At 42.4% G+C, this 27763-nt stretch overlaps 1 protein-coding gene across 2 annotated transcripts in view; it reads left to right on the forward strand.

Moving 5' to 3' along the window:
- Positions 1-27763, forward strand: part of diaph3 (diaphanous-related formin 3) — a 287316-nt gene that overhangs the window by 216536 nt on the left and 43017 nt on the right. For both annotated transcript variants that reach the window (XM_047808135.1, XM_047808138.1), the window contains exons 29-30: positions 18013-18108; positions 19873-19926. In XM_047808135.1, coding sequence (XP_047664091.1) covers positions 18013-18108; positions 19873-19926 — 150 coding nt within the window. The remainder of the gene's footprint in view (positions 1-18012; positions 18109-19872; positions 19927-27763) is intronic.

Here is a 27763-nt window from a genome sequence, read left to right on the forward strand (position 1 = left end):
ATTTATCGCTTTCTCCTCAACGCTGAGGACGAGAGAGATAAGCGTTTTAAAAGAGGGCTAATCCTCTGTATGAATGAGTTCCTGCAGCTTCACTGGTTATGTTATTCCATCAGAATAGAATCAGTGAAACTGACCTGATATGCACTCGCAGCCATAATAGCGTTTTTTACATCAGCCTGAATATCCGGCTCTACTAAAGCTTTGAACTCGATCTGTAATGAAATCAGTCTGCAGCAGGTGGACAGTAGAGAGCGCTACTCAGAGTTATACTACAGTTAGCACTGCTCCACTTATGTGTTGGACAAGTGACATTCCGTGAGTGCTGACATCTCATCACTGGGACTTTTCCTGTTTCTCTGACAGTTTCCTAGATGGAATTCCAGTTCTAGCAATAGTTTGTTAGAGCAGTAGTAGAGCGTAATGTTATTGCAGGCTGCTGTAATAATTACAGGATCTGTAGTACAGCTCTATCGCTCAGGAGATATCACAATTATGGCATCACTGTGTTGTGTGGGTGTGTCTGTGTGTGTCTCTCTCTGTGTCTCTCTCTGTGTGTGTCTGTGTGTCTCTCTGTGTGTGTCTGTGTGTGTCTGTGTGTATGTCTGTCTCTGTGTGTGTCTGTCTCTGTGTGTGTCTGTCTCTGTGTGTGTCTGTCTCTGTGTGTGTCTGTGTTTGTGAGTGTGTGTCTGTCTCTGTGTGTGTCTGTGAGTGTCTGTCTCTGTGTGTGTCTGTGTTTGTGAGTGTGTGTCTGTGTCTGTGTGTGTCTGTCTCTGTGTGTGTCTGTCTCTGTGTGTGTCTGTGTTTGTGAGTGTGTGTCTGTCTCTGTGTGTGTCTGTCTCTGTGTCTGTCTCTGTGTGTGTCTGTGTGTCTCTCTCTGTGTGTGTCTGTGTGTCTCTCTCTGTGTGTGTCTGTGTGTGTGTGTGTCTGTGTGTATGTCTGTCTCTGTGTGTGTCTGTCTCTGTGTCTGTCTCTGTGTGTGTCTGTGTTTGTGAGTGTGTGTCTGTCTCTGTGTGTGTCTGTGTTTGTGAGTGTGTGTCTGTCTCTGTGTCTGTGTGTGTCTGTGTCTGTGTGTGTCTGTCTCTGTGTGTGTCTGTCTCTGTGTGTGTCTGTCTCTGTGTGTGTCTGTGTTTGTGAGTGTGTGTCTCTCTGTGTGTGTCTGTGAGTGTCTGTCTCTGTGTGTGTCTGTGAGTGTCTGTCTGTGTGTCTGTGAGTGTGTGTGTGTGTGTCTGTCTGTGCGCGTCTGTCTTTGTCTGTGAGTGTGCGTGTCTGTGAGTGTCTGTCTGTGAGTGTGTGTGTGTGTCTGTCTGTGCGCGTCTGTCTTTGTCTGTGAGTGTGTGTGTGTGTCTGTCTGTGCGCGTCTGTCTTTGTCTGTGAGTGTGCGTGTCTGTGAGTTTTCTGTGTATGTGCGAGCGTGTCTGTCTGTGTGTACGCGCGTGTGTGTGTGTGTAAGAGAGAGACAAAAGCTACATCTTATTATAGCTTGTCATGTTTACAAAATTGTTCAGTACATCTTGTTTTTCTCTTCATCCATGTGTTCTATTGAATACGTTATTACTGTGAGAACAATAAAGTGTGCGCGTGCGCGCACACACACACATAGACACACATTTTGGGTTTGTTTTTGTGTCTGCAGACCTACTGTGTGATAAATCCCCCGCATTATGTCCCAGGGTGCTCCCCTCAGGAGGCGTGTTTGTCAACTGACACATTACACATCAGCATTTTCTTAACGTTCACACTGGAGCTAGAACATGGAGCGATTCAGACAGAGAGCAGACTGGGTTTAGACTGAAAGTCACCTGAGTTTAAAACAGCTTGACATGGTGGCAGGAGTGAGAGGAAGGTAAGGGGGGGGGGGGGGTATGTGTGGTGAAGAGAAAGAATGAAAGGTTTAATGTTTAACAGGGTCAGAAAATCAGCTCTTTATCTCTCTCTCTCTCTCTCTGTCTCTCTCACTCATGCACTCAGTCTCTCTCTCTCTCTCTCACTCACACACTCAGACTCTCTCTCTCTCTCACTCACACACTCAGACTCTCTCTCTCTCTCACTCACACACTCAGACTCTCTCTCTCTCTCACTCACACACTCAGTCTCTCTCTCTCTCTCACTCACACACTCTCTCTCACTCACACACTCTCTCTCACTCACACACTCTCTCTCACTCACACACTGAGTCTCTCTCTCTCTCACTCACACACTCAGACTCTCTCTCTCTCTCACTCACACACTCTCACTCACACACTCTCTCTCACTCACACACTCAGTCTCTCTCTCTCTCACTCACACACTCAGACTCTCTCTCTCTCTCTCACTCACACTCTCTCTCTCACTCACACTCTCTCTCTCACTCACACACTCTCTCTCACTCACACACTGAGTCTCTCTCTCTCTCACTCACACACCGAGTCTCTCTCTCTCTCACTCACACTCTCTCTCTCACTCACACACTCACTCTCACTCACACACTGAGTCTCTCTCTCTCTCACTCACACACTCAGTCTCTCTCTCTCTCACTCACACACTCAGACTCTCTCTCTCTCTCACTCACACACTCTCTCTCACTCACACACTCTCTCTCACTCACACACTCTCTCTCACTCACACACTGAGTCTCTCTCTCTCTCACTCACACACCGAGTCTCTCTCTCTCTCACTCACACTCTCTCTCTCACTCACACACTCCCTCTCACTCACACACTGAGTCTCTCTCTCTCTCACTCACACACTGAGTCTCTCTCTCTCTCACTCACACACTCAGTCTCTCTCTCTCTCACTCACACACTCAGACTCTCTCTCTCTCTCACTCACACACTCTCTCTCACTCACACACTCTCTCTCACTCACACACTCTCTCTCACTCACACACTGAGTCTCTCTCTCTCTCACTCACACACCGAGTCTCTCTCTCTCTCACTCACACTCTCTCTCTCACTCACACTCTCTCTCTCACTCACACACTCTCTCTCACTCACACACTGAGTCTCTCTCTCTCTCACTCACACACTGAGTCTCTCTCTCTCTCACTCACACACTGAGTCTCTCTCTCTCTCACTCACACACTGAGTCTCTCTCTCTCTCACTCACACACTCAGTCTCTCTCTCTCTCACTCACACACTCAGTCTCTCTCTCTCTCACTCACACACTCAGTCTCTCTCTCACTCTCTCTCTCTCTCTCTCTCACTCACACACTCAGTCTCTCTCTCTCTCTCACTCACACACACTCAGTCTCTCTCTCACTCACACACTCACACACTCTCTCTCTCTCTCTCACTCACACACACACTCTCTCTCTCTCACTCACACACTCAGACTCTCTCACTCACACACACTCTCTCTCTCACTCACACACTCACACACTCTCTCTCTCTCTCTCTCACTCACACACACTCTCTCTCTCTCTCACTCACACACTCAGACTCTCTCACTCACACACTCAGACTCTCTCACTCACACACACAGTCTCTCTCTCTCACTCACACACTCAGACTCTCTCACTCACACACTCAGACTCTCTCACTCACACACTCAGACTCTCTCTCTCTCACTCACACACTCAGACTCTCTCACTCACACACTCAGACTCTCTCTCTCTCACTCACACACTCAGACTCTCTCACTCACACACACAGTCTCTCTCTCTCTCACTCACACACTCAGACTCTCACTCACACACTCTCTCTCTCTCACTCACACACACACTCTCTCTCTCTCTCACTCACACACACTCTCTCTCTCTCTCACTCACACACTCAGTCTCTCTCTCTCTCACTCACACACTCAGTCTCTCTCTCTCTCTCTCTCTCTCACTCACACACTCTCTCTCACTCACACACTCTCTCTCTCTCTCTCTCTCTCTCACTCACACACACTCAGTCTCTCTCTCTCACACACACTCTCACTCACACACACTCAGTCTCTCTCTCTCACACACACTCTCTCACTCACACACACTCTCTCTCTCTCTCTCTCTCACTCACACACTCACACTCAGTCTCTCTCTCTCACTCACACACTCAGTCTCTCTCTCTCTCACTCACACATTCTCTCACTCACTCACTCATTCTCTCTCTCTCTCTCTGTCTCTCACTCATGCACTCAGTCTCTCTCTCATTCACACACTCAGTCTGTCTCTCTCTCTCTGTCTCCCACTCACACACTCATTCTCTCTCTCTCTCTCTCACTCACTCATTCTCTCTCTCTCTCTCTCTCTCTCTCTCTCTCTCTCTCACTCACACACTCAGTCTCTCTCTCACTCACGCACTCAGTCTCTCTCTCACACTCATTCTCTCTCTCACTCATTCTCTCTCTCACTCACTCACTCACTCATTCTCTCATTCTCTCTCTCACTCACTCACTCACTCACTCATTCTCTCCCACTCACTCACTCACTCACTCATTCTCTCTCTCACTCACTCACTCACTCACTCATTCTCTCCCACTCACTCACTCACTCACTCATTCTCTCTCTCTCACTCACTCACTCACTCACTCACTCATTCTCTCTCTCACTCACTCACTCACTCACTCACTCACTCATTCTCTCTCACTCACTCACTCACTCATTCTCTCTCTCACACTCACTAACTCACTCATTCTCTCACTCACTCTCTCACTCACTCACTCATTCTCTCACACTCACTAACTCACTCATTCTCTCACTCACTCTCTCACTCACTCACTCATTCTCTCTCTCACACTCACTCACTCATTCTCTCACTCACTCACTCACTCACTCACTCACGCACTCATTCTCTCTCTCACTCACTCATTCTCTCACTCACACACTCATTCTCTCTCTCTCACTCACTCATTCTCTTTCTCACTCTCTCATTCTCTCTCACTCTCCCTATCGCTCTGTATCTTTCTCTCTCTCACTCACTCACCCATTCTCTCTCTCTCACTCTCCCTCTCGCTCTGTATCTTTCTCTCTTTTTTTCTCTCTCTGTCTCTCACTCACGTACTACTCATTTTCTCCCTTTTGCTGCTTCCAATCATTTTATTTTAAAAAGAGATATTGTGACCTCTCAGAAAAGTTTCCTGTGACAGTTCACAACATCATGCCATCAGCCCTACATAATAAACTCCTAACATGGCTGACTGATGAGAGGAAAAAATACCTCCACAAAAGACATGAGGAGAAATGAAGAAGCTAATTAATTAATTAATTAATAAAGGTTGTGTAGAGAAAAAAAAACAATTGACATTGTCTCAAAGCAGCTTTACAGAAATATAGAAACTGAATTACAATGTTTAAGTTTAAATAAAATGTAAAGTTAGAATTAAATAATAATAATGATAATATATAATTAAAATTATTATCATTATTATTATTATTATTATTATTATTATTATTATTATTATTATTATTATTATTATTATTACTACTACTACTACGCAGCACTCTATGCACCCAGTATTAAAAAAACATTTAAATGTCATCATGCATTTATTCAACCGATCGGAATTTAAGTGTAAATGAAATCCCAGTTTACTTACAGATCACATGCTGATCTTCAACATGTTTTTTTTTTTGTCAGTTTTTGTAAACATTGTAAACAGCAGCATTTAAGCAGCGAATTTGTTTTGACAGGACGAATGCGTGTTTTCCGAAAGCAGACAGAAAGAAGAGTGTGTCACAGCGTCTGTCTCCCACACCACGATTAGCCGTGTTTCTGATTCCGCACACGATCACACACCTAACAGCTACCTGACGCCTGCAGCATGAACAATGCCTCCTCACTTAGGGACAAGGAGCAGTGCAGGAGGACATGTATGCAGTAGTACAGCTTGTTAGGAGCTCACACCAGTCTGATCTTGTGTATGCTCTCGCTCCTGATCTGTCCATTTAGTGACATACGGTGTCGGGAATTAGAGGGAAATGAGGAAAGGCAGGAAAAGGAAGGGATATCAGAGCAGGAGTGAGTGGTGTTCGGCTTTGTCTTCTGAGTTAGAACTGTGTCGTATCTCACACCTGTTTGTCTCCATCTCGGATCTCTCTCACACCTGTTAGCTTCTAATCTTACTGCTCTCTCACTCTCTCTCTCTTTCTTTCTCTCTGTGTCTCTCTCACTCTGTCTCTCTTTCTTTCTCTCTGTGTCTCTCTCACTCTCTCTCTCTTTCTTTCTCTCTGTGTCTCTCTCACTCTGTCTCTCTTTCTTTCTCTCTGTGTCTCTCTCACTCTCTCTCTCTTTCTTTCTCTCTGTGTCTCTCTCACTCTGTCTCTCTTTCTCTCTGTGTCTCTTTCTGTTCTGTTCTGTTTCTTTCTCTCTGTCTCTCACTCTGTTCTGTTGGTTTCTCTCTGTGTCTCTCTGTTCTGTTTCTTTTGTCTCTGTCTCTGTCTCTCTCTCTCTCTCTCTGTTCTGTCTCTCACTCGCTTACTATCTCTCCCTCTTTCTCTCTGTCTATCACTGTCTCACTCTCTCTTTTTACTGTATCTCTCTGTTTCTCTCTCTCTCTCCCTCCCCTTTATGTTCACGTCCTCTATTCCTCTATTCTTTCTTACTTGGTTGTCTCTCACTTGTTCCCTTTCTGAATCATCACATACAAGGCTCTTGTCCTAGTTCTTTCTTTTATTCCCTCTTGCTGTCTCGCATGTTTGTTCCATGTTTGTTACTTTTGCTGCACAAAAAAAAAAGAAACAGTGGAACTTAAGAGACGACCGGAACACGTTAACAGTCATTATACCGTGTTCGATAAAAAAACGCCTTTTTTTTTTTTTCTTTTTCTCTCTTTTGTTACGTCGTCCCTGGTCATAAATTAGAAGATTCTGCATCAGTCATCAGTCAACTCTGTTCTTGTGTAATTTAAAGTGACTGTTGTTAAAGCACTTCTGTTTCTTTTCGTGTTTCACTTTAATAATCAGCATCGTGTGCTTGGCTGTTTGACAGACCGGAGTAAATTGGCTTCAGCTAAATTAATGCTGAAATCCCAGATTTTTTACTATAGCACTGACGTTTATAAAGAATTATGTTAATTTCTACCGAGTTAGAAAAGTCTGAAATAAAAAAGTTGAATTGTTAAAGCATTTGTACAAAATAGAACATGAAAATTCAAAAATAAGTTAGAAACAAAACAACTGAAGATGAAGTTAAAGGAAACTAAAAACCTCCCTGTAGTTGAGGATTTACCGGTAACATCATTACCCCTTTTCCACCAAAAAGAACCAGGTGCTGGTTCAGAGTTGGTTCCACTGGTGAACCTTCTAAGAACCGGTTTGCCTTTCCATCGGTTAGAGAGCATCACAGAGCCGAGTGTGACGTCACTGTACACGTGTCACGTTACACAACAACGTTAGCGCAGCAGCGACAAACACAAATACAACAATGGCGGATGTTGCTTTACTGTTAATGCTCATGGCTTTGTGAACCTACATTAACATCCAAACACAGCGAATAAAACGTGTACATGCAGCTCCGTGTAATCTGTATAAACGGAGGTTGTGATCGAGAAAGTACTTAACATTATCACTTTTTTCACAATCTCTATCACAACTTTATCACTTATCATTATCACTTATTTTATCATTAACACAGAAAAAAGTTAGCTTTAGCATGTAGGTACCTACTATCATGTGTGCTGATAATATATCATATCGTGGTAAAGTAAAAGTGTATTAAACATTAGTATACTTAAGGTACGTGATCTAATGCGCTAACAGTAGCCCCGCCCACAGCCCCGACGCAAGCGGTTCTTAAGTCTAGACCAGCGACGTTTTGGTGCTACTTAAGAAGCACTTTTCCTGGTTCAGAGCCGGTGCTTTGGCGGTCGAAATAGAAAGAACTGGTTCTAAATTAGGCTCTGAACCTGCACTCAAACTGCCTCGGTGGGAAAGGGGCAATAGTGGTGTTTTAGGTCTTTAACATCACATACAAGAACGTTTACTTCCTTTCTTGCTGCAAACGAATTTAGTCTCTGTTTTTCTGTTCATTGTTATTATAGCGGCTATAAGCAGTTGTTCCCTAATCAGCCTCTCTTTTTGTTCTTTTTTTCCCTTTTTATTTAAAGGTTAATAAATAAATAAATAAATAAATAAATAAATAACACCCTCAGCTTGTCTTGGTTCTTCGTAACAGGAAGACATGTCCATGGCAGAAAACTGTCAGCGTTGACGATTTTACCTTTTACTCTGTACATTTTATTTAATTGCATTATTTCTTACACAATATTAAGTGTTTACAATATTTAATATGTGGAGCATCCACGGTACATGTCACCGTTACCGTAGTAACGATATCGAACGAGCGCATGAATATTAACACGCTGCTATTACTGAACACCTTGAAATACTGTCCAAAACATGATGCACACCTTCCGACCAATCAGATTTGAGAAGGTAACCACTCTGTGCACTTAATATAAATGTCTGTACAATAATACAGCATGATGTACCATGGACTGACCTTCTCCTTTCACGTCGCTACACCGACACCCACACATCGATTTCTCCTTTACAAATAAAAAGATTCGTCCATTTCTATCCACCAGGGCCACTCAGGTGTTTGTTCAGTCTCTTGTCATTTCGAGACCAGCCACACTCTCTCCACTGGCTTCGTGTATCTGTCCTCATCATATTTAAAACACTGAATGGCAAAAAAAAAAAAATCATCATATCACACCCTCAGATCCTCCAACACTGCTCGACTGGTCCTAATATCTCTCTGGGTACAAGGAAGGTACCCATCACCTTCTGGCACGTACTGTAGGTGGTGGAATGAACTTGCTCTAGATGCTAACTAAAGTCCTTGTTCTTCACTCAGAGTGCTATACATACCCGACCTAGTGAATTAAACGATGTTGCTTCGCCGATAAAGGAATCAGACTATTTGTTGTGTTTTATATGTTGACACTTTGTCTGTGTAATATTTGTGTGAACAGCCAATCAGCAGCCTGCCTTATCGCAGGCCACACCCTTAGCTACGGCTGATTAGAGAAGATGAATCTGGTGCGATATACAACAGACAGACACATGGGTACGTTGTGGCTTTCTCTGCTCTACACGAGAGCCACAGCTCTTATATTTATAACCTTGTGCTTTTCTCTTCTGACTCCTAATGGATCAATTTAAAATGTATAAAGTCAGCCTTGTTCCTACAGATAATGAAAAGAATGACCAATTTGTTCCTACAAATACATTGGTCATGGTTTTGCTGTCTTACTCTCTTCACCTCTCTCTTGCTCTCTCTCTCTCTCGCTCTCTCTCTCTCCCTCTCTCCATTAAAAGAATAATAATGCAGGTTTGAAGGGTTCACTTTTATTTCAGAGGAAAATTTGTTTGATTTTATGATAAGTTTCATGGATATTCTCTGTTTTTAATCTCTCTCTCTCTCCTTCACCCTCACAATCTTTCTCTCTCTGTCTATCACCTATCACAATCATTCTCTCTGTCTCTCTCTCTCTCTCTCTCTCTCTCTCTCTCCTTCTCTCTCCCCTTTTAACCCCCCCCCCCACACACACACACACACACTCACTCACACACACACAAACGCACGCACACACAGTTTTAATGTTGTCTGTCTGTTTCCTCTCTTTCCTGTCAGAAATCAGTAGTAGCACAAATAGGAGCTTTTTTGTTTCCAGGTTACCGTTGCCACCTCCCTGCTTTGTCTCCACGGTGACTGTCAATTAAAGTGCTGTGGTAATGCGAGGTACCTGCAGCGGGTGCAGCGCTGTGTACAGGGAGACCTTTTTGGCTGTGTATGAAGTAGTTTGCTAAAGGAATTGTATGATAAATTGCTGCACAAACTAAAGCTCTGCACTATTTTTACTTCTGTAATATGTTTGCAGACACACACACAAAGGGTAGTGATTTAGGAGCTAGAGATAGAGCACACTGGAAAAAGAGTAATGCCTTTTATTCTGAGGCATCAGATCAGACAAAATTAGAACTGAAGTTAAAAAAAAAACTCTGCTGAAATGTCTTCTCCTCTGGGAAAGATTCATGGTGGATTCTGGAGAATCCCTGAAGTGTTGAACTCTGACCCTGACTGCCACAGCACACAATCAATATAGACTAAAGTCAGTAGAGGAAAAACTATATAAGAACAGACTCGAGGAAAATTTAAACACTGTAGACTTTCTCAGATTTGAGAAGCGTATATATTTCGGACACGGTCAGCTGTGACGGTTTAATTCTGTTCAGTTTCACGAATACGTCTCAATTCGGCACTTCGACCTCAGCTCTACTGTTGGCTCGGTGTAAGAACCTCTGCTTTCACACTAGCTTGCTCATTTTTTGCGAACATGGAGTGCTGCTGTCGTAGCTTGTGGACATCAATCCATCTTTATTAGCTTTACTAGCAGATTAGCTGTGAAAGCTAAATGTACTAGAATCTTCTGAGTAGTTAAACATAATAAGAACGGGTCATGGAAGCCTTTATTATCACCACATATACGTACATTACAGCACAGTGTATATATATATATATATATGTATATGTATATATATATATACTTTTCTTCACATGTCCCGACTGAGGAGGTTGGGGTCATAGTGCAGAGGCAGCTATGATAAAGCACCCCTGGAGCATGGAAGGGTTAATGGCCTTGTTCAATGGCCAAAGAGTGGCAGCTTGGCAGTGCTGGGGCTTGAACCATGATCCTCCAATTAACAACCCAGAACCTTAACCACTTGAGCCAGCACTGCCCCCTAATATTAATAACTTAATATTATAACTTAATAACACACTAATCATTGTGCAGGTTGGTGGTGTGAGACCATGTGTAGGCTTCAATTGGCTATTTACATGTCAGAAGCACAAGCAAACTGCACTAGCTTTAAATACTTGTTGGTAAAGAAACCTGCAAGCTTCTTCATGACGTCTTAATACAAATCAACGAGAGCAGGTATAAAAGGTAGCAGGCTGCCTGTAGCTTTGCTCTGAGAATTAGAAGTCGCTTTTAACAACAGCCTACGATACAAAATAAGGCATCAATTTGGTTTTCAGTTAAATGACCAAGACAGACGCGATGTTGGCATCAAGAGGAACCAGACTCAAAAGGGGTGATGACTGCTTCTGCTTCTATAACTGTAAAGTTGTGCTCAAAAGTTTGCATACCCTGAAAGACATTGTTTGACATTTATTTGGAAAATATGACTACTAATACAAAATAATTTATTTATATTTTAACGATTGTGGTCACGTGAAATCATTAATTATCACATGTGCCCCTTTTACCACCGAGGCAGTTTGAGTGCAGGTTCGGAGCCTAATTTAGAACCAGTTCTTTCTTTTTTGACCGCCAAAGCACCGGCTCTGAACCAGGAAAAGTGCTTCTTAAGTAGCACCAAAATGTCGCTGGTGTAGACTTAAGAACCGCTTGTGTCAGGGGCTGTGGGCGTGGCTACTGTTAGCGCATTTGATAATATACCTTAAGCAGGGGCTGTGGGCATGGCTACTGTTAGCGCATTAGATAATGTACCTTAAGTATACTAATGTTTAATACACTTTTACTTTTAAGTACTTTCTCGATCACAACCTCCGTTTATACAGATTACACGGAGCTGCACGTACACGTCGGATTCGCCGCGTTTGGATGTTAATGTAGGTTCACAAAGCCATGAGCATTAACAGATAAGTAACATCCGCTATTGTTGTTGTTGTGGTTGTCGCTGCTGCGCAAACGTTGTTGTGTAACGTGACACGTATACAGTGACGTCACACTCGGCTCTGTGATGCTCTCTAACCGATGGAAAGGCAAACCGGTTCTTAGAAGGTTCGTCAGTGGAACCAACTCTGAACCAGCACCTGGTTCTTTTTGGTCGAAAAGGGGTATTAGTTGTCTTTTTAAAACCTAATGGTAACTGAAATCACCTAAACAACTCAAATGTTTGGCCACATTATAACCACACAGGTCGACACGCAGTGCTTTAAATGGCTATTAAAGGGACGTTTCCACACTCGTGACGATTGTGGAAACGTCCCTTTAATAGCCATTTAAAGCACTGCATGTCTAGATTTCCTTGCAACAAACTTTGATATCGGCTTGACGAAGCAAGTAATCGTCCGAGGCTTTTTAAAGGTGATTGGACAGATAAAGCATGGCCGTGGATCTCTGATGTTTTGGGGCTGTGTGAGCTCCAGGGGTACCGGGAAGTGTAGCCCTCACTAATGTAGATACCAACAAAGATCACAGATTCACCAAAAACATACTGAAAAAAGTAGAAGTATTCTTTTCTTAACTAAAATCACACCTCATGAATTTACAGTGAAGTGATTTAATGAAACACAAAATATCTATGAATTTGGGGATAATACTGTAGATTAGATCTCATCCAAGATCTCCTTCACGATGACGTTATTGCATTTGTGTATGTGTATAAAGGAAAACATTCCAGTGCAGATATACCAGGATACACTTTCTGAATTCCGTCTATTCGGCATGTTAAAGATGTAACAAGCATCCTGATCCTTTTGTCAGAAGAACAGGAATGATTGACCTTTATGGTTTAAAAATGACTTTAAATCCATGGAGTGCGCATTTGTCAGATCAGATCGGCAGCTGGCATTTCGACACGCCGTCACGAGGTGGGTAGGGAAGCCGAGATCAGCTCTGTGTATCTGTTTGGAAGGTCTGATGTGAAAGAGGAAAGAGCTCAATATGGGGATTTGCAAAGGTCAGGGAGGAGGCAATTACAGACCTCTTACTGATGAGAACATTTTGTATTTTAGTGTCTCCATTTTGTCAGAAAGCTCTTAGGCTTTTTTGAGTCGTGTTTGATCAGGTTATATTTCACCTTCTGTACAAGCTCCTTTAAGATGTCTGTCACCTTTTGTGCTCCGTTCAGGCACAGATGTCTGATAGCTCTACTTGTATTAGCTTTCTGTGGGATGAAACTTCTTGCTCTGTTCATGTTGCCCATGCAGGTTCATGCACTAGGTTCCTTCTTGACTGATTATAAATGAAGTTAGTTAGTTAGTTAGACCTAGTGTTGTCTGTATAACGTGATTTGCTGCTGTGATCTGCTAGATACGTACTTCTACTGCACATAATGTGTATTTGAATGTGTCACCATTTTTCTCAGTCAGTATATTTCTACAGGTGCAGTTGACATGACATTTTCACCAGATGTCAGTAATAACCTAAAACAAAAAAGTACAGAAATTATGTGTAATAACATCGAATCAAAATATTGAACATGCTTACTGATATTTACTTAAAGGTGCGGTTTCCGTTGTTTGAGAAATGCTTCAGAAAACTGAGTTGGGACGACAAACAAAAACAAAATAAACGTGTAGCCAATGAGCAGAAAGGGGCGGGGCTTGCCAATATGGGTGGAGAGAGTGTTCAGTGCGCATGTGTGACGTTAGCAGAAAGCGGTTGTAACATCGACATGGGGGATAAAAACAAAGAAAGAAAGAGAAGAAAGGCTTACGATAAGGCAAGAAGTAGGACGTGTTAATATAGGATCAGCTTTCCAGCGCTGGAGAGAACTGAAGGTCTTCCGTGTGAAACGGAGCTAAACCTTTCATGCTACAACACACAGTACTACAAACACATTTGTATTACCATAGTATTACGCACTGAGTTCATTTATTGATAAAAATATCCCCATGGGCAGCTGCCCCGCCATAATAGTTGTCTGGGGCGGAGTTATCAAAACGGGTCGGGACCCATTTGGGATAGAGTTTTGGTGATTTCAAACATTGGCTTTCAAACAACGCAGACTCCACTTTTAATTCTTCGCCTTGGTTGGTAGTCTTGGTAGCTTCATGGCGCCTCCTGTATCGTGAAACTAGTCACATGCTTTTCTCAGGTGTGATTTTCTTTAAATCTTGAAGGTTCCTTGGGCCTCTTCTACGAACCCTGATCTTAAGTGCATTCCATAGATTTTCCATCGGATTCAAGTCCGTTGATTGTCTGGGCCGTCCAAGCAGCCATTCTTATTATCTTCCTCTGTAACGAGTTTCCTTGGCTGTGTGTTTGGGATCATTGTCTTCTCCATAATGTTCAGTACTTTTTCCTTGTGTCATTCTATTTTACTACGTAACTTATTGTCTGAACTTATTCGTATTGCTTTCTTTGTATTTATGGATTTCTTTGGGTTGATACCAACATCTGGTGAAAATTTCATGTCAACAGAACCTTTAGAAATCTATTTACCGAGAGAAACTGTGCGGTGTTCAATACTTATTTGACCTGCTGTATGTTGAAAACGGTTTATCAGGTTTCTTGCGTTTTGTAGAAAGCTGCCGAAGTTTCTTATTGTGATATTTTTCACAGCGCAGCATGCAGTCTGCTTTGCTTTGCTTTGATTGCCTTCATTAATCATGAGCCTGCGCAATATATGGAGGTATAATATCAATATCATGCTAAGTTATGTGACAATACGGGGATTCCGGGATATATCGCAGGTATCGTGATGACTTTTATTTCCAACTCATTTGCAATTGAAATGAGAATTTATGATTAGTAGGAGTCAGATGTGTGACGACATTTAATTCTGAATCTTAATAAAGAAAGCAGAGAGGCCAAAGTCCACACCGATCGGCCTGGCGCAGTCTTTTTAGCCACTAAATCATCCCACATGTGTTTCTCTCACACCTCCACATCCCCTTCATTCTCTGTTATTAAACTCTCCTCACCCTTTCTGTCTCCTCCATCAGCAGCCCAGCAGGCTGCACCTTCCTCTATCTCTCTCATCTCTTTCTGTTTTTCCTCCGACTTGTTCTTATTCTCTTATTTCTCTTCCACCTCAACGCTCAACCACAAACCCATCCACTCATCCGTCCTTCCATCCATCATTCTATACACCCACCGACTGTACAGTACTGTACAATGTAATAAAAAGCAACCATGGTGTTAAGGTCAAATATTATTACTCTCCCTTCTCTTTATTTTTTCATTCCATCCTAATCTTTTCCCCGGGTTAAGCGTTCAGGACGTACACGCCGGACCACGGGGTTTTGTAATTGGCCTGGATGAGATTGGATTGAGCGCAGACAGGTCCGGCACTAAGCTTGGTAATGACGTGGGTGTCCTCTGGCATGCACACTCAGGCTGTGCTGTGATTGGTGGAGGTTTGTGGGGTTTGGTTTTCTGTGCTACTCCATCAGTGTTCAACAATTCTGTAAGTGATTGACATTCACGCCTGGTTTTACTGTGGGTTTTTTTTTAGCACAGGAATACGCTGACATACACTCGTAGTCCTGCAATGCTGAGTGAAAATAAACCATGCAGATTTCAGGCATGTGTGTGTTTATACACACAAAGCTCTGTAATCCAACATGTTCATTCTGAGCAATGATGAGGACCGAGTGAAAAGGAAGGGATGTGAGTAATATTTGACCTTGACACCATGGTTGCTTTTTATTACACTGTACAGTCAGTGGGTGTGTAGAATGATGAATGGATGGATGGTCTATATATATATATATATATATATATGTGTGTGTGTATGTGTGTGTGTGTGTAAATAAATTCTCTTTCCCCATAGCTATATAGGCTGCCAAATATTGTTTGAGTCTGTTCCTATCAATATTATATTTCTGTATTTCAGTCGAAGAAGATTGTTCCTACCCCACAATTATCTGTCCTGCCCCCTCTCTCTTTCACTACACACTTAAAGAATAGCTGTTGATTGAGGCCCTGCTGCACTATATTATTTGCCCCCTCGCCAATATCACCCAGACCCACGTCATTAACACCTATGGAAAGGAGCGTGATGCAGTGTAAGAGGAGGAAAGAGGACTTAAAAGAAATTTCTAAAAAGAAAGCAAGAAATTATTGATGGATTGTTATATCGATCGCTAACAGGCAGGTAAATTACGCAGGAAATAATAATCACATTTAGAGTTAGAATAAAGGAATTGCTGATTGGTGCGTTAATTATGCAGTAGATATGAACTATAACTTGATGAATAGTTTGTATACGATGTAAGAATTTAACTATGTATTCTGAGTAGCTGTAATTTAGACGTCCCCTTTCCCTTTCTCTGGCTGTGGCATCATCAGAAGGTTATTTGATTTTTTTATTTAGCATTTATCGATTTATTTATTTATTACTTTAGTTTCATTACCATTGCAGAACATTTCTGTAAACATCTGTCCATTTTTACCTTCACAATAAGGAGAAGAAGGTATAAATATATATATTATATACTGAATGAGAACACCGTCATGTGCTGTAGCAAGGCTTTGTGCTTCTCCTCACTACTTTACTATCTTCTCCTTATAAACACACATGAGGGACACGTCGTGTAAACAGATGTTTGAACCACTGACCATATATCATACTGTTGGGAATCAAAAATGAAGTCTGCATTAAATGTCACTTTAAACAAGACCTTCTGGTGGATGTCTGCAGCATCATCAAGCTCATATTATAAATAGCGATCCAGCATCTGAAAAAAAGAGATGATGTAAACCAAAGAAGCTCTTACAGAACAGATCTCAGCTAACAGTCGAAGTAGCTTGGTAGGTTTAACCTGTCGCTTGTTTTTAAATGTGAGTAACTCAGTATCACAGGTACAATTAATATACTTGGGGGGGAAAAACACACGACTACAATTTATCAATTTAAATTCTCATTAAATAGTGAATTAATTAATCAATCACACACTACAGACAATTTTACAGAGATGCCAATCAACCTACCATGCATGTCTTTGGACCCGGGGAGGAAACCGGAGTACCCAGAGGAAACCCCGAGGCACGGGGAGAACATGCAAACTCCACACACACAAGGTGGAAGTGGGAATTGAACCCCCAACCCTGGAGGTGTGAGGCGAACGTGCTAACCACTAAGCCACCATGCCCCAAATTATTATTATTATTATTATTATTATTATTATTATTATTATTATTATTATTGTTGTTCTTGTTCTTGTTCTTGTTTTTTTAAATTACACTACTAGTGCCCCCTACTTGATACATGTGACGTGACATATGGCTAAGTGCGGTGACCCAGACTCAGAATTCGTTCGCTGCATTTAACCCATCCAAAGTGCACACACACAGCAGTGAACACACACACACACCGTGATCACACACCCGGAGCACTGGGCACCTCAGTCGTGGTATTGCCGGCCCGAGACTCGAACCCACAATCTTAGGGTTAGGAGTCAAACTCTCTTCCCCCTTATGTGAGCTAGCCTATTAGCTGTTCACTGATTCATTTATTTGCTAAATGTAAACCCCAGTAATGTGTGATAGAAAGAAAAAGTATTTCTTTATTATAATGCCTACAAGGAGAAGGAGCTCACAGACCGTACTAAAGGAAGCTGCAGACCAAGATTCAGTCTGTTTTTGTTTCTAAAGCTTGAAATATTTTTTTCCACCATCTGAGTGTGCATGTGTTTGCGTACGTTTCTTTTCTTTCTACAAGTTCAGTATCAATATACCAAAGGATTGATTTGCGAGGTTACACTGTCAAGACCGTGTGCGCTCAAACACACACAAACCTTCCGCTGTTGTGGCAAATGGCTGAGGAAAAAAAAGGAATTTTTAGAAAACCTTGTGAAACACTTTTCTGTCAAGATTTATTTTCTGTTTTCATCTTTTTCTTTCTCACAAGATAAGCCGTGTGTGTGTGTGTGTGTGTGTGTGTGTGTGTGTGTGTGTGCTCAGAGGGATGTACTGTAGTCTGTGATGATTTAGTTACAGTCTTAAGCCCAGTGTGCCTCTATTCTGCCTCGAGGTCTGCGGTATCCACTCGGGCCGGTCTCTTCTCTGGAGGCGGCAGCTGCAGAAAAGCCGGTGGCTTCGGGTTAACAACTTCAACTCTGGATCCGTTTTTTTTTTATATATATATATATGAGAGGGCCGACAAAATCTCGAATGCAGTGGATTTGTTTAGAGTGAGAGGCTTGTAGGTGATGTATGAGCCAGTTAAGGGCTTGTCTGCTTCTCAAATCGCCAGGCTTTGTACTCTGATGTACTGTTCATGGTCTAGAGTGTTGAATCTGTGGGCTTTGCTATGGTAACTCTCACTCAAGGACATGAAAGTGAAATGGAAAAGGAAAGCAGCATCTGATTATCTCTCTCTCTTTCTCTCAATCTCTCTCTCTCTGTAGAAAAAGATGAGACTGGAGTGATGGACAGTCTGCTGGAAGCACTGCAATCCGGAGCTGCTTTCAGAGACCGACGGAAGCGAGCACCTAGACCCCGGGGTAAGTTTCATCTCTTTCATCACGTCTTCTCCACCTTCCCTCCATCACACTAGCTATACCTCTCATTTGACATGCAGCGCCTGCACCTTCAGTCTTTCTTCAGTAATCTCTTCTTAAACCCTTTGCTATCTATCTGCCATATTGCACTTCTCCTGACACCATGAATCTTACCCTGACCGCTTCTGCCAAGCGGGCAGTACGAATGTGTAATATCATGTGAGTATAGCCGGCGTGGAGCCTCGGGGAGCCGTGTTCCTTTCCTCAGAAAGGTAAAGCACGGGACACAGACTCCTCTTTTATTATGACTGCTGTACGGCTCTGACGTTCATGCTGGCTGGCTGATGTCACAGCTGGTTACAGAGCCCAGTACTTTTAGTACGGTCTGCTCTGATCGCTCTGACGCCGGTCTGAGTGCATCCAACCCATCCCTGTGCCTCTAGTGTTCAGGAAGAGACACACACACACACACACACACACACACTCCTGACATCCCAAAATACAGTCTTATGAAATTAAATATTTCATGTAAATAAATGACATTTTGTTCCAGAGGTTTGAGGCATTTTCTTTCTCTCTTTTTTTTTTTTTTCCCCCTCACAGTGACGCCAACATCTACAGTAATCCTCGGCACATATGCGACTCGTGTGAAAACTAGGCTTTTCTGCTTTTCAGATAAAGCAGTAGTCAGCCAGAATGCAAATAACATTCTCCTAGAAGTAAAGTCAAATCACCGAAGGGGAAAGGACACAGGGCCTGAAAGCTTGCTTCTGCTAGCTGTTAATTTGTGCCAACTTTATCAAAAATGAAATTGAGCTGTGAATTCATTGTCCTCAGTCTTGTGAGCCAATAAAAAACAAGACAGTCAGGGCTTTAAAAAGTCTTTGGTGTATTTGAGTCTGAATTCAATTTATAATAAATCCTAAATACTAATTAACGCTCAATTTGGATAGACTTCATTAATCAGGCTTTCTGTTTATCCTGATGTCTGAGCGACAAATAAGAGCTACGGCTGAGCTTTTTGTCCTGATTTACTATAAATAATCGCATTCAGAAAACTGGATGTAGCAAGCAGTTGGATGATTTATTTTAAATTGAGCTACATAGACAGAACCGGGCGGTAAGAAATAATACAACGTATTTCAAGTTCAATGTGCACGAAACGTGGCTCTTGAGAAACCGAGCGAAATTTGCACCCAGGTCTAACGTCGCGCCTCCCGTTTCTCTGCTCCACGCACAGTTTTCAGATCTCAACATAAAAATAGGAACTGTGCAAATACAGAAAGATAAAATCTCTCCCGAACAACAGTTTAGCGTGCCGTCTTTATATGATGTTTACACCCGTACACGAATAGAGGACTCACGCTCTTCCTCATATAATCACACACTCATTTGTAGAATATAACATCTGTATAATATTAAACTAACGCTACTAATAAATTGTTGCTGGAGTGGAGCCTAGAAGACCAGTATACCCTTATGAATCATTCTGGGGAGATTAATTCGTAGATCTATACATAGTGTATATCAAATGAGAGAGCTCTGAACTCCAAATGAACTCCAAAAACAATCCTCATAATACCTCACTATACACCTGTCTACTCCGAATCCGCTCCTCATTCGAGAATTCATACAATATTAAATTACAAAAAAAAAAGATTGGTGCAAACTTGCTCATATACACATCCCGTCCAACAGGTCTGTCTTTCTCAGACTTAAACTAACACATACTCTGTTTTTTTTTTTTTTTTCCCTGGTATTTCACAGATGAAGCAACTCAAATGGTCAGCCAAAGGCCAGTTCTGAAAGACTGCAACCACGGTAAATGGAAAAGCAAAGCAAAAATATTTCTCCTGCCTGTGTGCTTGGCTCATTTCCGCACTCTTCGTTTCTCATTAATACTGCAATCTAACCTTAGTCCTCCTTCATTAACACTGAGCTGTTAGTCTTTTTCCTGTCTCTGCTACCATATGTACATTATGAGTTTTGCCTCATTCCTCAGACTCCAGGGTCTGTGGGAAATTGAGATTGATCAAGCTGCTTCTCTAATGTATTCCAAGCATAGTAACATGACTCATAATTGTGATACATTACCATTCATTATACCGATTAAGACTTTAGTCTCCATGAACATTGCACACTCCATGTCGTACAGTTCCACTAGACACCACTGATCCGGCTTTGACCTGTGAGATCTTCTCCATCAGCACATTTCTGGTCATGTATCACAGTTTCAAGCTTCTTACAGTATGTTTGTTTTCTGCTTCTCTTTCTTCGACATCTACAATATGCTTTGTGTGTTTTGTAGCCGATCCCGTGGACAGTTATAGCTCTCCTCGGCCTGGCTGCTAGTGATTGGTGCTTTGGCGTAGGTGTTGGGTTTTTTCCCCTCTTTTCTTTTTCCTGCCTAAGTGGAGATTGTTGCTAATGTGCATACTTTAGCTCTGATGACAACTTAGTGTTAATGCGCTCTGGAGCTGCCCACGGAGACTTGTTGATTGCCCACCTGTCAGAACGGCACTTCACACGCAGTCTGATGGTTACTTTGAAATCCTGTTGGCCTTGGTAACAGTGGGAGAGGGTTTTGCTGAAGAACAATTCTCTTGTAGCTGAAAATGTTACGGTACGTGCTTGATACTCGGTGCGGAGTGTAACATCCTGTTAGATACAGTACCGAGCTCTGTTTGTGTAAATTTGCTAACTGCTGAATATCTTCATATTGTTCATATGCTCATGAAGACATCGATATACTGATGAAGCTGCATTCCATTTTTTAGAGCCCTGTTTGGTAGGAGAAGGGCTAGAGTGTGTCATCTGCACAAGATATACAACAAAGGCTGCCTCATCAAGGTTGCACTATAATTACAACTGAAACACAGAATTATTAAACTTATATAATCTTATTAGGATAGTAGTGCTTTTGATTGGACTCTTTGTAGCTGGTACAACATACATGAATGCAAACATACATGGATGCAATTACTCTGGATTCTCTCTCTCTGTCTGTTTCTCTCTCTGTCGGTCTCCCCCTCTCTTTGTCTCTCTCTCTCTCTCTCTCTCTTTCTATCTGTCTCTCTCTGTCTGTCTGTCTCTCTGTCTCTGTCTTTCTCTGTCTCTCTCTCTCTCTCTCTCTCTCTGTTTCTCTCTCTTTCTATCTGTCTCTCTCTGTCTGTCTGTCTCTCTGTCTCTGTCTGTCTCTCTCTCTCGCTCTCTCTGTCTGTCTGTCTGTCTCTCTCTGCCTGTCTGTCTCTCTGTCTCTCTCTCTCAAACATACAATGCAACGACATAAATTAATTAGTGGTTTGGGAAGAGAACGACATGTGACGTGTCTTATGAATTTGTTTTATTTTCACTGCTTCATTTAATCTGTCACATCCTGGACATTGTGGGATTGCAGAAGCATCCCTCATGGAGGACACTTGGTTCTTTGAGAATGCAGTGAGTACAATAAAGCCCTTGTCCCTGTGCTCTAAATGCAGCCCGGCTGAGTAATTGAGCCCCGGGCTTTGCTACATCTGTGTAGGCCTTTCCTCCACCAGGCCCCACCACAGACCTAGCTAATTAGCTCTCATCTCACACCAGGCCTGTGTCCCATTCATCTTCATTTTCACTCTGCCATCTGCTTTTTAAATAAAACTCTACAGTGTCACATGCTAACACACTCAGCACGCGAAGGCCCCCGGTCCCCTTAGTGCTCTACCTCACGGCCTAAACTTAATTACTTGTTATTTGCACAGTGCGGCGCAATGAGACCGTCTCCTTCTCCTGAGATTTTACGTCAGGTAGGAGGGACTTTTTGTGTGTGCGTCTGTCAGTGGTGTCTCTTGTGTTTGTTCAGGTATATGTGTGTTCAGTAATTGGTATCAGGGCCTGGCTGATATGATGTACGGACAGTATCAAGGTTGCACACCATATATGTAAATTTTGCAGATAAAGCCTTGGAAATAGCACATTAGGTATTCTATATGTGAATGTCATGCAAATTTTGAACAACCATTAAAATATACTGCTGAGTGCCAGGGGACCTAATCACACACACATACAGAGATTGTTGCACACTACAGATAGAGCACAGATGCACTTGTTCTTTCAGCTCTTGTTAATCACACGTACAGGAAAAGTTTATATTTTTTTTAGGGTTAAGATACATTACAAATTAATGTAGTAGACAGTAATGCAGCTCAATTAGATATCATGTTGTGGTGTGTTGGCAGAGCTGCTGAAGCCCTTCGGTGGTGCAGATAAAGCTGTTTGGGGCGGGGAGGTGAAATAAAGATGCTGATTGTTGGGTTTCTGTACCTTCAGTGCTACAGTTTAAGAGTAGACCTGTTTGTATATGCAATTTATCCAGAAGTCTGAAACAAGAATGACCAGGATAGTCATTTCTACCTGTAGTCTTCACTCGAAAGTAAATTGAGGCAGCTGTTCAAACCTGGTTGATGTACAAGTTCCTCACTGTGTTTAATCCTCAGTGTGGTTTGTTCTTTATCATCATCATCATTAAAGGATCGAATATCAGTCAGTCGGTCACAGGCTCGGTGACAAACAAAGGGGTGGATGAGAACATCAGAACCCCTCGGTGCTTTGCTCCATCCTCCCTCCCTGCTGTAAATACCCTCCTGTAATTGATCTCCTGGGTTTTGATGTTTCACACTCCAGCAGCATGGCAGAGAGAATTAAAACAGAAGCATCTTTGCAAAGAGATACTGTAATTAAGCACAGAACCGGTCAGCTCAGTGTCTAGCCATTATTTCAGCGGACGCCAGCTCTGGCTGTGGTGTCTGTATGATTGGGTCTCACACTACAGAGCTTTTATGGCAGCTTGATATGATGTGACCAGGAATTGGGAGGCAGTAGTGTAGTACTTTAGGGAGTCATGATGCTTTATACAGTATAAAACTCCCACTACTGAAGCAGATTGTCAGTTTAAGAGCTCACTATTTGGATTTCATTGGTAACTGGTGGTGATGCAGACCTCAATTTTGTCTGATTCTGGTTTTTTTTTTTTTTTTTTTTTTTTTTTTTTTTTTTTTTTTTACATTTGAGTTGTTTGCTCTACATATACTGTAAATAATGGGATATGCTGCTTTATCCTTGTCTCTGTGACATAAAAAAAAAAATCAGTTATAATCTAGTGGGGCAAGTCATAATGGTTAGAGTGTCTGACTTGTAATCCTAAGGTTGTGGGTTTGAGTCTCGGGCCGGCCACGACTGAGGAGCCCCCAACTGCTCCCCGGGTGCCGCAGCATAAATGGCTGCCCACTGCTCCGGGTGTGTGTTCACGGTGTGTGTGTGTTCACTGCTGTGTGTGTGTGTGTATGTGTGCACTTTGGATGGGTTAAATGCAGAGAAAGTATTCTGAGTCTGGGTCACCGTACTTAGCCATATGTCACGTCACTTTAACTTTAGTGCAAATGTGGGTCTACTACAGTATGTAAAGCTGTTAAGCTCAGGTTAAAAAGTCCCTTCCAAGATCAACGGCATGTCTGATTTAGCCCAATAAAGAAGATATGGTTGGTCTTAAGGGTTTAATGCTACACAGTCACCTGGTGGAAGACCAGCTTAACAAATAGAAGTATAGGAAGTAATAAGTTGTCAGCAGAAGAAATGTTCAAATGTATGTGGACACCTGGCAATCACACCCGATTTCTCAGAAGCTCACAATGACATGTGTCTTTATAGCTGGAGCTTTACAGTTTCCCTTCAATGGAACTAAGGGACTCAAACCCTGTTCCATCACGACAATGCCCCTCAAGCTCACTAAACCCCAAACCTGAACAGTGTCTGATCTCATTTATGATATGTAGCTGAATGAATACAGGGAATGAATCACCCTTATCCAGAGCACAAAAGTCTATATATACTGTATATACACACATAAACACATACACCAAAAAGGGGAGAAAGTGCTAGTATTTCATGAAGAAGTAGGTCTTCAACCGACGTTTGAAGATTGCCAGAGACTCAGCTGTCCTTAGGGGAAGTTTATTCCACCACCTCTGTGCCAGAACAGAAAAGAGTCATCTGTTGTACACTTATCTCTTACCCTGAGAGATGGTGGGACCAGTCGAGCAGGGCTTCCAGCTCTGAGGGTGCGAGGTGCAGTGCGAGTGATGAGGGCTTTGAGGTAAGAGGGAGCTGGTCCATTTTTCACTTTGTACACAAGCATCAGTGTTTTGGTAGCTCCTGGAAGCCAGTGGAGGAGCGCAGCAGTGGGGTGGTGTGAAGAACTTGGGCAGGTTGAAAACAAGTCATGCAGCTGCATTTTGGATCATTTGCAGAGGAGGAATTGCGTTTATATGTAGTAATAATAATAATAATTATAATAATAATAATCTTTCTATAGCACATTTAAAAGAACATTTCAAAGTACTTTACAAAAGCAGAATAAAAACAACAAAAATACACATAAAGATTAAAATGAAAGCAACAAAAATAGACTATAAAATAAGCACTATGTAAAATTACAATTAGACAAATTAAAAGCTACCCTAAAAAAATAAGTTTTGAGCTGAGATTTAAAAGTGCCAAGAGATGTTGCTTGCCTTATCTCAGTTGGTAATGAATTCCACAGTTTTGTAGCTAGTGAAGACAAGGCCCTGTCTCCCATCGATTTTAAACAAGTTAAAGGAACAGTTAAAAAAAGTTTCAGAAGAACGAAGGTTGTGAGATGGAATGTAAGGAATTAAAAGATCAGCCAAATATTGAGGCGCTAACCCGTGTAAGGCTTGTGGGTAAGCATCAGAATCTTAAAATCAACCCTAAACTTAACAAGGAGCCAGTGCAAGGACTCCAAAACAGGAGTAATGTGACCTTTTAACTTTGTTCTAGTAAGTATAGACCTGCCAGCAGTGCGTTGCAGTAATCCAGTCTTGAAATGACAAGAGACTGAACAAGTACCTGAGCAGCCTGTGCAGGGGAAAACGGCCGAATCCTTCTAATGTTGTAGAGAAGGAACCGACATGAGCAAGTCACATTAGCAACATGTGAGGAAAAGGACAATTGAATGTCCATAATTACCCCAAGGTTGCGAGCTATTAATGATGATGTGTCTGCCAGACATGCTGAGATCCAAACAGAAGCTGTGGTATCTGAGGCTATGAAGGAGAAGATAAGTTGAGTATCATCAGACATTACCAAGTACTAATCCCTGTGGGACACCATTAGAGAGTCTACATGGAGCAGATGTCACTCCCGTCTATATTACCTGATATGAGCGACCTTCCAGGTAGGAAGCATGCTGATCCGCAAATTCCAAGACTCCTGGGGTGGAAAAGAGAGTCTTGTGGTTGACTGTATCAAATGCTGCTGAAAGGTTGAGGAGGATGAGGACAGCTGAAGCTTGGCTGATCTAGCAGCATGTAGTTTCTCAGAGACATCCAAAAGGGCTGTCTCTGTCGAGTGTACTGCTTTAAAGCCAGACTGTTGGGATCTTGGAGGTTGTTCCGTTTCTTCAGGATGGGAAAAACCCTTTCTTCCTTGAAGGTAGTTGGTACATGACCAGATGTTAGGGATCCATTGATGATCATGGTGCTGAAGGGCAGAAGGTCTTGTGAGATGGTCTGGGGCATGGTGAAAGGGAGTGGATTTAATGGGCAGGTGGTAAGATTGCAAGACCGGATGAGTTGTAAAATCTCTTCTACTGCCATGGCTGAAAAATGCAACGACTAAGGAGTCGGGGGAATCCAGACTGTGAGATATGGTAGGTGTAGTCGGGGCAGAAGTGAAGGTCCTGCAGATTTTCTCAATCCTCTCATAGTAAAAAGAAGCAAAGTCTTCCATGGTCGGGGGGGTGAAGCAGGAGGAACTGGCAGGTTAAGTAGAGAAGAGATGTTGTTATGTAGCTTACAAAGGTCTTCTGCCGAAGCTTCAACCTTTTCCTTGTAGAAGAACGTCTTGGCAGAAGTCACGTCTGAAGAGAACTTGGCCAGGAGTGTAGTGTAAAAGTCAAGATCTGCATCAAGTGATTTCTTCACACTTTCTCTCTGATGATCTTAGCTCTCTCCAAAGAGCAGAACAAGAAGCCTTCTTGGGTTTAGTGGACAGAGGGCAGAGAAAATCCATGGTTGAGGAAATAGAGGAGAGGAAAGTGTCTGTGGCTGAGTCCAAGCTTAATGAGTAAAAGGAGTCAGGATCAAGTAGAGATAAAAGAGTGTCAGAAGCTACAGAAGAAGGGTAGACAGAATGGAGGTTGCGGCTGGTAAGAGAGAGAGGTTGAACGTCAGTTTTAGGTAGGATAGGGAGAGTGATGGTGAAGGATACCAGGTGATGATCAGAGAAGTGAAGTGGGGTAGCGGTCATGTCTGCAACCAGGTCCAGGACATTTCTTCCTTTGTCAGAGGGGAGGTTGAGATGGCCAAGCACTGTCAGAGGGGTGCTGTAGGAAGGAAAAGCACTGAGCAGTGTGTCCATTTCTTCCAGGAAGTCTCCTAGGGGACCAGGAGGGCGGTAGATAACAATGATGACATGGTTGATTGGAGAGGTAACTGAAACGGCATGAAATTCAAAAGGGGAGATGGTTAAACACCATCTCCTTGACAACAGTAGACCTGTACCACCACCCCTGCCTGTTTCCCATGATGAGTGAGAGAAAGCGTACTCAGAGGATAGAGCAGTTGGTGTAGCAGTGTACTGTGGGGATGTCCAGGTCTCAGTTAGTGCCAGAAAAAAGGAAGGAGTAGTGGGAAGCTAAAGCCAAAATAAAATGAGCTTTCCTTACGTCAGACTGGCATTTCCAGAGCCCACCTTCCACCACTGTGTGAGACCCAGACAACAGAGGAGGGTAGATGAGCTTACTGTAAATGTGACCTCTGCTCTGTAGACGAGAGCATCTGCGGATGTAAGAGGTGACTACAGAGATGGGTTTGAGGCACATCAACCAAAAAAGTCAACCAAAAGTGAGATTTAAAATACGGTTTGGTAAAATAGATCAAAGCCAAACTAGACACCGTGTGTTAGAGGTTTTGGGGATGATTACAAACCTTGTAAGTGTATGGAAAGAGCCTTTCGATTTAAACGAGTAAAGCCCTGCCCATAAATCACACTGATTAATCAGCTGTGCTAAGCAAAGGCCAACACTATAAGATCAACAATGCTATACAATATGATAAAATTCAAATCAGACAACTCTAGAACTACATCCCAATTTGCTAACATTTAACAGACCAATCAGGAATTTTCCTATAAACTTTCCCACCAAAACAGCAAACCTTTTTACTTTATTAATACCTGCCCTTACAATGATGATGTAACTCCTTTTTGATTTGGGGCTTGAAACAGATTTGCAGTCGGGCAGGAAAGGTCAGCAAGCACTCGGTAAATTAAACCTTGGGAATGTTCACAGTCGGATGGGTGAAGGCGCATGAAGCGAAACTAAAGGTTTTACAAGTGGATTTAATGGACACATGCAATGACATTATCTGTTCCTACTGGGAATCTCCGACGTGCGCTGAACTAGTCGACGAAGCTGCTTCTGTAGAACGTGTTTGTTTAGTTGCCTGTATATCTAATGAAGCACTTGACTTATAGCACTTAACATCATTCCACTTCTGTTACTAATCGTCATTTCTGACAGTAAAACAGAAGGGAATGAAGCTTGAATTTAAGATTGTAAAGATGTTTAATCATTCTTTAGGCCGTAAACTTGCCTAGATACAGT

Source organism: Tachysurus fulvidraco, chromosome 2 (assembly GCF_022655615.1).
Source record: "Tachysurus fulvidraco isolate hzauxx_2018 chromosome 2, HZAU_PFXX_2.0, whole genome shotgun sequence".
Classification (NCBI taxonomy): Eukaryota; Metazoa; Chordata; class Actinopteri; order Siluriformes; family Bagridae; genus Tachysurus; species Tachysurus fulvidraco.